Source organism: Rhyacophila brunnea, unplaced genomic scaffold (genome assembly GCF_057557595.1).
Source record: "Rhyacophila brunnea isolate RB1 unplaced genomic scaffold, BYU_Rbru_1.0 scaffold_8, whole genome shotgun sequence".
Taxonomy (NCBI): Eukaryota; Metazoa; Arthropoda; class Insecta; order Trichoptera; family Rhyacophilidae; genus Rhyacophila; species Rhyacophila brunnea.
Window position 1 is genome coordinate 32,509,446 of NW_028233350.1, and position 10,204 is coordinate 32,519,649.

General features: G+C 33.1%; 1 protein-coding gene across 1 annotated transcript; it reads right to left on the bottom strand.

Moving 5' to 3' along the window:
* Positions 1-4,661: 4,661 nt before the first annotated feature.
* On the bottom strand, positions 4,662-9,821 carry LOC147064157 (uncharacterized). Its single transcript, XM_085958647.1, has 4 exons — positions 9,801-9,821; positions 8,361-8,518; positions 6,730-6,864; positions 4,662-4,881 (listed from the first exon to the last, which is right to left on the bottom strand). Exons 2-4 carry the CDS (start codon positions 8,454-8,456, stop codon positions 4,792-4,794), a joined length of 321 nt encoding a protein of 106 aa, XP_085814773.1. The 5' UTR covers positions 8,457-8,518; positions 9,801-9,821; the 3' UTR covers positions 4,662-4,791.
* Between the last annotated feature and the right edge of the window lie 383 nt (positions 9,822-10,204).

Consider the following 10,204-nt stretch of genomic DNA (forward strand, 5'->3'; position numbering starts at 1 on the left):
TTAGTTAGCTCCCTCATCCTGAAGCGGCCCCCAGGCCAGGATATCTTATGCCCCCTACATATAGTTAAGTTTAAAGGCGGTCTGCCACTCTACAGTGACGTTTTGCAAATGGTGTTCGAGTTTAAATTAAGTGTATTTTTAGCGATTTTTTACATAACAACCAAACATTGCATCGCACAATCATATACTTTAAAATTGTAATGACCCTGAAGTAAAATAACGACTTTTTTACTGTTAGGGGAAATTTAAGATGTGTGTTTGTCTCATTTATCTGGTCGACCCGCCAAACCGACCCTCCCTGAGCCCGGGACCCTAGAGCCCTGTCACCTTTCTTGTGATGTAGGAAACTTTTCATATGCCTCAAAGTTGGGCTTGATTGATATTACCAAGCCGGCGTTGACCTTGGCAAACAGCTCCGCTCGGTCGGATCTCATCAGCGGGCAGTCTCTGAAGACGTATTTAGAATCATGATAGTCATCAATTATATCAAACTAAAACCATGTAGGTTAGCCGCGAACTCATCATGGCTGGTCGAGAACTAACTTACCTAGTGTGTTGGCCTTAATTGTCTCATATGAAGCCTGCAAGACACATCTAAAAAAAATAGATACGTTTGCTTAGTGGAGCCCTACCTTTTCGACTAGTTATCTTCTATCGAGTGCAAATAGTAGGTAGATTAACGTGCTAACGTCTATCTGTAAGGAACGTCTTCAGATCTCGGCGAGGGCGTCGGAAGGACGCCCTCGCCAGTCGTGTTGATCCATATCAAGATGAGGTTATTACATTTTCGTACATAGACGAGCAGATCGAGGAGCAGAACCCCTGTTAAGACAAGACGCACATCTGATGAAGCCGTCATGTAGACTTTTGTCAACAAGATCAGCAAGAGTAGCTGTCTGCTAATTAAAGCGCTTCTTACTATAGATATAATTATTTTATTCCAAGTTGCTATTACATTGGAGGAGTAACCTAAAATTTCCATAAATATTGCAACGTATGCAACCTAAAGGGTCTGCCTGTCCCAAATTTTCTTTCAAAATTCTGACCATCTTCTGATAGGCTATGTTAGCCTTCGAGTCTTCGATAAAAATAACTTATCTTCAAGAATTACGCCAAGATTGTCACTTTAACGGATATGTGCAACAAAAATCTTTAACAAATTGATATACCCACACACAGTTGGCACAGCAGGCATTTTTTTTTAATCTTTTGCACTAAATATAATACCAAAAATTTACTTTCTTCATTAATTTTCCAACCCTACGTAACGTACTTACAGGACACTTCACTAACAGTAGGGTTAATAAATTATAAGTAACAACTCTGGGGGAAAATATAACATTCTGTTACACATCTAAGGATAAATAAGTCATCTTAACAATGACGCATATTTATATTGTGGAATTCCTGGCATGACTTACAAAATCCCGGAATTCCAGAGAACGTGGTTGAGAATCACTGCACTAGTGATTATATCTTTTCAATTATAAATTTAACATTATAGCTCAATGATTTCTTTGTACGTATTGTGTCATCAATTATTATACAAATGTAATCGACAGACTGTGGAAAATTTACAATATTTAATTTATGGAAAAGACAGAGATAGAATATAATAATGATATCTTACTTGTTTCATTTATCTTATTTTATTAGATGCTAATTCATATTGTGTTAAAAATAACGTTTTTACATTATGATAAATAATATCTTGAATTATCTTGTGGCAGTGAATATATTCAACTAAGTAATTATATACACATATAACAATATCTACATTTATTTTATATATTAGCCAATTAATTTCTAATCATTATCAATATTGAAAAATAATGTAATGATGTTCTAATAATATTATTGATACTACAATGGTGAATACTGTCATTTACATATTTTTACCGTAAAACGTTTTAAAAAACAGACGCGAATAACGAGTAAACACTATTTTGTTGACTATTTTAGACTTTGGCTTCAATTTATTTACACCGGCGATATAGCTTGAATCGATTATATTATCAAGAAATTTGGCACCTATAATAGTTCTATGATAGGCGGACTTATGAGTAAGTATATCTCCATCTTTTGGAATTTTATTATAAGTATAAAAAAAAACACTATATATTTAAGAACGCATCAGTGGCACTAACTATTAAATAACTTTTAACTGAAATGAATGTCCCGAGTCCATAAGTATAAGTGTGCACTTACACTCAACCACAACAGAATATAATGATTTGAATCCTGAACTACCTGATCGGTTTTATCAGTATAACTTGTACTAATCTTCTAGACTAGCAGAGCCAGCTGGCGGTCGCCAGCCTGTCTCGCTAGGTCTTGCAGACGGCTTGGCGGTGTTGGATATTAATATAATTGTGAAGTATGCATAGACGGCGCCATAGTTTTCCCTTCGGGATGGATTTTCATTCGCCTCAGACAGTTTGACATTTCGCTGATTTGTCAGTTTTACGATTTGCAAGTCGTCACTGCCAATATAAATTTGGGGTCATATGCGTAGTCTATTCTGGAGTCTGGCCTTTACAATATCGTCTGACACCACCTCAGGCTGATAGGTCTAGCAGAACAGCTGGCAATCGCCGATTGCTACCACTGACATTTTAATTGAATATGTTTATATATTGCACTTTTTCATTCATACTTATTTGTTTTCGTTGAATTAAGAATAAATAAGTTATTTATAATTCATTAAACCCTGTCTAAACCAAACATATAAATATCCAAAATGATTTAAATATTTATATTTATAGAGAGATGCGTATTATGGCTTGGTTTTCCTATGGTTTAATTGAATTTCAAAAAATAGCCAACACTGTAAATTGTAGTATTATTTCAATGTAAACAAATACGTATAACTGACAAAGCTTAGTCTGTACTGTCTATGGTGGATCCACCCTACCTCCACCCATCGCCACAGCAGGATAGTCTAATTTTTCATACATTTAGATTGTTGCGTTACAATACGTTCTATTAATTCAATGGGGAAGATCCCATTAGATTGAAAAAAATTAAAAACTATTTCTCATAATGTCTTTTAAGATACTCGTAATTACCACCCTGAGGTACTTAATATATTAATGAATAAATTCTAACATGCTAAAATTATTCAACAAATTATCTGGGTGGGGATATAAAAAAATATTATTTTATCATGTACAAAAATGGAAAAGTAGCAGATACTTACTTATTGTATCTAATTGTGTCGTAAAAAGGTCATAATCGACTAATTATTTGACTATAAGTAAATATTATTTCACATGATAAAATAGCAAACAACATCCATAATATCATTGTTAAAAGAAACATTATTAAAATTTTATTTTTATTGTGTATTAATAGTTACTAATGATATAAAAGAAGAAGAAATGTTACTGTAATTTTATATATAATTATTATTATAAAATATATACCTAAACATCATTAATGTTTAATTACTTTGTATTAAACGTAATATGATTTATTATTATTTACCTACCGAAAAGTAAAAACAGAGATAATATTGAGAAGAACGTAATATGTATAATATAATGTAGTTTCTTATATTACTCGTAAGTTTGAAATTATTCAATTTATTGATAGCAGTATTAAAATTATCTTCATCTTACAATAAATGTCTTGATTGAAATTGATTATTTATGGGTGCTAATAGAAATGGCACATTTTTCGATTATTCCTGCAAATTCTAAAAATTCTAACACGTCAAATGAACTTGTTATAGGCGGTTCGCGAAAGAAAACAATTGAAAATCAATCATTTATTTCAGTTTGACAGATAAGTGGCAGTGAAGTGGTTTTAGATTATATTTTCGTAGTAATTAGTGAGGAAATATGCATTTATTTCTTGTTAAAACTCATAGTTTCAAAAATTCACCTAATGTATTTAAACGTTGGACATTTTATAAGTAGACAAAAAAATATTTTTCTATTCACAGAAATAGCTTACATTCAAAAGATTCATATTATTATGTTTTATTATTTAAACGTTTGCTATCCAAAAAGTTGTCTCGAATCCTTACATGTTTTGCATTTTCGTGATGTATCCAAATGCGTTTAAAAATTAATAAATGTAAAAAATCTTAACACCACTGCACATGCATGTACTGAAATATGACTATATTCTTAAACATTAGAGCGAGAGGTTTAAAAGAATACTATTTTATGAAATAAAAATACTTTCTGCAGTCATCAAATGTTTAAAATAAATATAAAGGATAATAAGGCTTCAAAATTATGTAAATAGATTATCTACAACGTTTAAGGAATGTCCAGGATCATGCTTTGAAAATAGAATAAAAGCTCCATTTTGACCTACGCTGAGCATGTACCCACTTAAATGACTTACCTTACACTATAGATATTTGAAAAGTTATGCCAAAATGTTCAAACGAGATACCTACGTAGGTCTATGAAAAAAAGAACAACATTTTAGACACGTCATAACTTCATGGTGTGTAATCTAATGTATTTATAACTTTTCATACATAGGTGTATATAACATTTCATAGGCGTAGGTACTATGTTGGCACTTTGAATTCATGTTTTACCCATTCGTGTGAGATGGTATGAAAACGGCTGAAAACACAGTTTTTTTGCTAATATTTATTTAAGTATGTAATTTGTACCTACTCATTTTATCTTCAGCAGCTCAATTGAATAAATTATATTATATTTATATTGTAAAAAAAAGCACTGTGCTCTCTTCGTTCAGACCAGAATACTCTTTAGATGACCAAGAGAATAAATATAGTAGTCAGGAATATGCCCTGGATTAATAGAGTCAGCTAAATCTTTCAGAGAATCGCTTCCCGATAGAACGAACAGCGTTTGAAATCCGCTCACCGAAGCAAACCCCATGTCTTGTTCGAGCCTGGAAATAAATTGTTGGTAGGTATATTATTGTATAATTTTGCATCTAATAATATGAACCATGTGAATTATTTTTAATACATATTATATCTGTCTTTAATTTTCAGCTTATCTGTCTCTCACTATGTCTGTAATGCATAAGCTGTCTCTCTCTAATGCACTTAAATTTTCAAACGAAAAAGTATGCGTCTTTGTTGCGTGATCGCATAAACGTAACACCCACGTTGCATCCCTCTCATGCGCGCTGCACTTAATTGCTTACTCACGTATAAGTATTTCGCTCACACGCTTCTTAACTAATGAAACTACACGGAGCTTTATCGAAATAGATACATACTATAGATCTACCATCGTAAATTGGCAGCCGGTCGAATTTGAAACTAAAATTGTCTATCGAGGATAAATTTATCACAAATGCCATTTAATTTTACAACATGTTTCTCGAATTATGGATTGCGCTTGCGTTTATTTAGCTCTCATGGCGTCAAAATATCAAAATCACATTATATTTAGTGTTGATAAATAAAATATACCTACCTATTAAAAAAAGAGATCAACAAGTGAAAAAAGCTTTTTCCTTTTAAATAAGGAATGTACATAATACATAATTTTATATTTGATATAGTATTTTATAATCGAATGAGTGTTTGTTGCTAATTTAGGTAGGTACGCTATTTTTCTTGCTCGCAAGATTTTTATTATTTGTAGATTTGAAAACATAAAGAGCATTTTAGATTATTAATAAACGAATGTGACCTTTTAATATTTGACATTATTCATTATCTCATGTGTTAATGCAGTGACAATTTTCACCCTGTCACGCCCCAGCTTTGGGGCATAGGACAAGCACAAGTTCCCCTCACTTCCCTCGATCCATCTCCAACTTTCGTGCCTCCCGCCATGTCAGACCTGCAGATCGTAGATTACATTTATAGCACCGCTGCATGGTGAGGGAGGGCCGGCCACGGCGACGGAACCCTTGAAGCTGCACCACAAGGGTACGGAGTGTCGCACTCTCTGGTGGCATCCGGAACTCGTTACGTCCCAGTCACGTAAAGCGTTTCTTCGTAAATACTTCAATCACCGAGGGCTGCTGTGTCCGCTCACGAACTCGAGTGTTTTTAACGCGGTCGTACCAATGTACCACTAATATTCGGCGGAGACATCGATTCTCAAAACTCAAAAGCCGAGACCTTTGAAGCTTAATAAGATGCCATGTCTTACAGCCATACAGGATAACAGGTAGCACGCACGCGTTGAACAAACGACATTTGGTCCTCACAGAATACAGCAAGATCCCTATGCGACTCCAAGTTGGCTGAATGCAGACCCCGCCATGCCCATGCGGATTCCAAGCACACTGGAAATACTACCATCATCAAAAACTGTGGTACCGTAGTATTTGAACCTGGTCACCAGCTCAACGGGCAGACCGGAAACCCGCAGAGGAGTGTCGACGTCAATGCATGCAGTACTGCAGATGGATTTGGTCTTTGGGTTGAAGACCCACACATTTCGAGTTCGTGGCGAGCCTGTTCACGGTTACCTCCAACTGTTCGATCAACGAGTCAAACACGACTGCGTCATTTGCATATTCCAAATCGCAGTCTTTCAAAAAGAAAAAATAAATGCATTCTTCTTCTTCTTTGACCATGTCCGATCCTAATAGGATCATATGGGCGTGTAGATAATCTTGAGCATATAATAGATTGACATGATAAATATATCAACAACGAAGAAAATTATTGACGATATGAACTTAGTTACCTTTATTATTTCGTTTTATGTATAGTGCAGTGACTAGGAAATGGTAAATAAGCATGTTACGTATTATACAAAAATATCTTACTTCAGTAATGTATGAAATTCCAGCGTCATCAAACTGCTGAACAAAATTGGGCATCCCGACAATGTAAGCCTGTTTTATAAAATTTTGATTTTTCAAAAATTTAATAATCTCCTGTGATGGATAAATCAAATCAACCTGAAATATATGTCGCATCTTAATAACAAATGTTAAAATATCACATATTATCTGTACCAAAATGCCAAACTAGGTACCTTATTTCCAAAAACACACTTATTATTAAATAACATTATGTAATTACAGCGTTATTCTTTTAATAATTTTGGGTTTCTGTTATGAATAGACTGATGGTGTATATATATAATACATTTATGTATGTACATTGTTATGTTCATCATCAGTACCAGCCATCATCAAAAAACTCCAAAATGTTTATATTCTCGATTCTGTAATTTGCGTTGTCACGTACCTCCTTCCACTATATTCCCAGGTAGATATCGACTATTAAAAGCAAACGGATTTAATCCATATAAATCAAATTTTACAGGAGACACAAAAATGTTTTTGTTATGATTTTCGGCCAAAGTCAAAACATAAAATATGCATAAACTTGAAGTGCGTGATGATCAAAAAATTGGTGTTTTTATTTTTCCAAACAGATACAAGATGATACGAGTAGTTTCTTTTTTAGAAGTCTTTTTTTGACTTAACATCATTCTTTAAAAAAAATCAAGCTCGATATATAATATTATCTCAGCATTTGCAGAATATATCATTTGAACACAATGTGTATTTAGTCGTGTATGAATGTGTCCTTTTTGAAAAAACTGAGGATTAAATTCTTTTACCTTCCAACAGTCGATATAGTTCTTCATCTGTTGGAGCACTTGGAACTGAGTGCCGTTGATGAGATAACATTTTTGGTTAGCAGTTTATATGTTTTAGAGGGTAAAAAACCTTGTTGTACACTAAATATAATTGTATAAAAAATAATAATTCAAATCCCAAAATAAATTGAAAAAAAATCATTTTTTTGACCGCCTACTTTAACTTTGAATTAGTATTCAGCACCATAAATCAAAATAGACCGTTATTATTTTTAATAGAAAGTTTGGCCACTATCTTGGTATTTTATGAACTTCAAATTTGGTTTTAGACATTTATTTTTACGCCATAAAATACGTCCAAATTGAAAATCAACAAAAGTAGACGGTAAGAGAATTGTTTTTTTATCCGCCATGTTAGAATTTAAGGGCTCCTGGGTTAATTTTGAAACAGCTTAAAAATTACACATATGATATATTATTATGCAAAAGTTCATGCTTTTATACAAACGTGCTCAGTTCGTTTGATTATTTTGATGACGCCGGATTGTATGTAATCACCATAATTATCAAAATGGTTAAAACTCTGAATTTTGAGGAACATTAATAATTTTGATCACATTTATTCATGAAATACTATTTGGTGAGTCTGTATATTGTAAAATCACTATTATGACATGATATTTTTATTTGACTATTCTATTAAAACAATGACCATTATTTATATCTCATTTATAATAAAAAAGTGAGACACCTGGTTTCTGGCTCAAATTTAAGCTAACTTTATTGCGCTACCTAATGAAAATTTAAATAATTAATTATGTATATATTTCAAAAATAAAGCCTTACTGGATCCAGATCTATGCCTATGCTGTTAAAATCCGATTTAGTTTCTTCCTTAGATTTCCCACTGTTATTTGTAAGAAAATGAATTTTCTTTCCCATCTTTTTTAGTTTGGCGATAACTTCTTTCGCTCCAGGAATTATATGAACATTCCATAACACACCTAAAATATACAAACATATTAATAAACATTCAGATTAAATCCATCAACCTACATAATTACTGTATATATTTGTCTTGATTTATCTGTATGTAAAGCAGCACAATACAGCACACATACACACACCTGTCTGCGCATTGACAAGTGGAACTGCCACCTGGTAATTTTTCTAGTATAAATAATAATAACTTAAAATAAAATTTCTTTCTCATATTATCATATTTTATAGTGTGTATGTAGTATAAACAGTAATTATATTTGTATCAACCACTTATTTTGCGTGTGTCTCACATGTCACTTATTCCAGCTACTTATAAACGGAAATGTAAACACCGCGTATGAAGATGAAGGAGATAGGGGGCCTAGCCCGGGACTCCATCTAAAAGTAAAAGGCAATATACTAAGCAAGCACCGCGTATGAAGCTTTTCCTGCAGCCCGACTTATTTGCACTTGATGAACTTTTGAGGGCTTTAGTTAAAATTATCAATATATTCAAATTATTTGTAAAAAATCACTAGTTCTACAATTATGATCAATGTGTCAATTATGCCATATTTTAAAATGTCAACATAATAAATGTAGGTATGTAGGTTTTTGCTATAAAATAACATTTTTAAAAGATTTTAATAGCTATATTTATTGATCCTACTTAAAACCGGTATTGACATTTTCATCCGGTATTGCAATCCCTAGTCGAGGGATTCCGCCTTTAAACGTCATATACGTATACTGGTTAAATATTATTCAATCAAACTTAACATTTTGTATCAATTAATTATTAAAATATACGCTCACGATGCCGAGCGACATACGCATCGGCTTATAATGTCGTGGGTCCCAGGTTCGAATAGACACAAATATTGTTTTTCAATTTATGTTTTAAGTCAGAGTATGGCCCTAATAGGTTGAGTAAATGGCTCTTCGCGTAGCATTTCTCGTAATTACAAAAATCTGTTAATACAAACTTTCACTCTATGGAGGCCCATAATATGATCTTATTAGGATCGGACATGTTTAAAAAAAATTAAATAATGGGAAACTTGTTTAATATTAAATATAAGTTAGGGAATCAATACACATAATAATTTAATAACGATTAAGATGGTTTTCGTCCGATTAAAATGACTTTGTCAGGCAAATTATGATCCAGATCGTTTAAAAATTCTATGATTTAAGATGTATGTACCTAAATGCTGTGTATTTATTTTGTTTTAATTGATATAAAATATTGTCTTTTCACTAAAAAAATAAGTACTAATACCAGGAATACGAAGAGGGACTCACATGTATGTCGGTGGTAGAACCTTCGCCAGTATTATTTCGATGGGAGAGTGTGACATCGCGAGGTTTAATACTTTGGACGCGGAAGACGCACACGGTGCGTAATGACCAGGCGGCCGATCGATGTAATTAACGTGCATTTTAAAGGGGGCAATTAAAATCTCATTATCTATTCAGCAGCGAAAGCGTTAATTTATAAAACACATCTTTTTGATTTAACAGCCGGCGCAGGCTGGATTTATTTACACTAAATTATACAGACATTGGTAACATTACATTAGTGGTTGCGTTGTAGGTTACAACAGGGAAGACACATTATTATTACTGGCCATTGCCGCAACACTTTTTATTTATTCGGAGCAACCACTGAGGCGGGTTAATGTTTAGGCGCATTGCCGGCATCAACA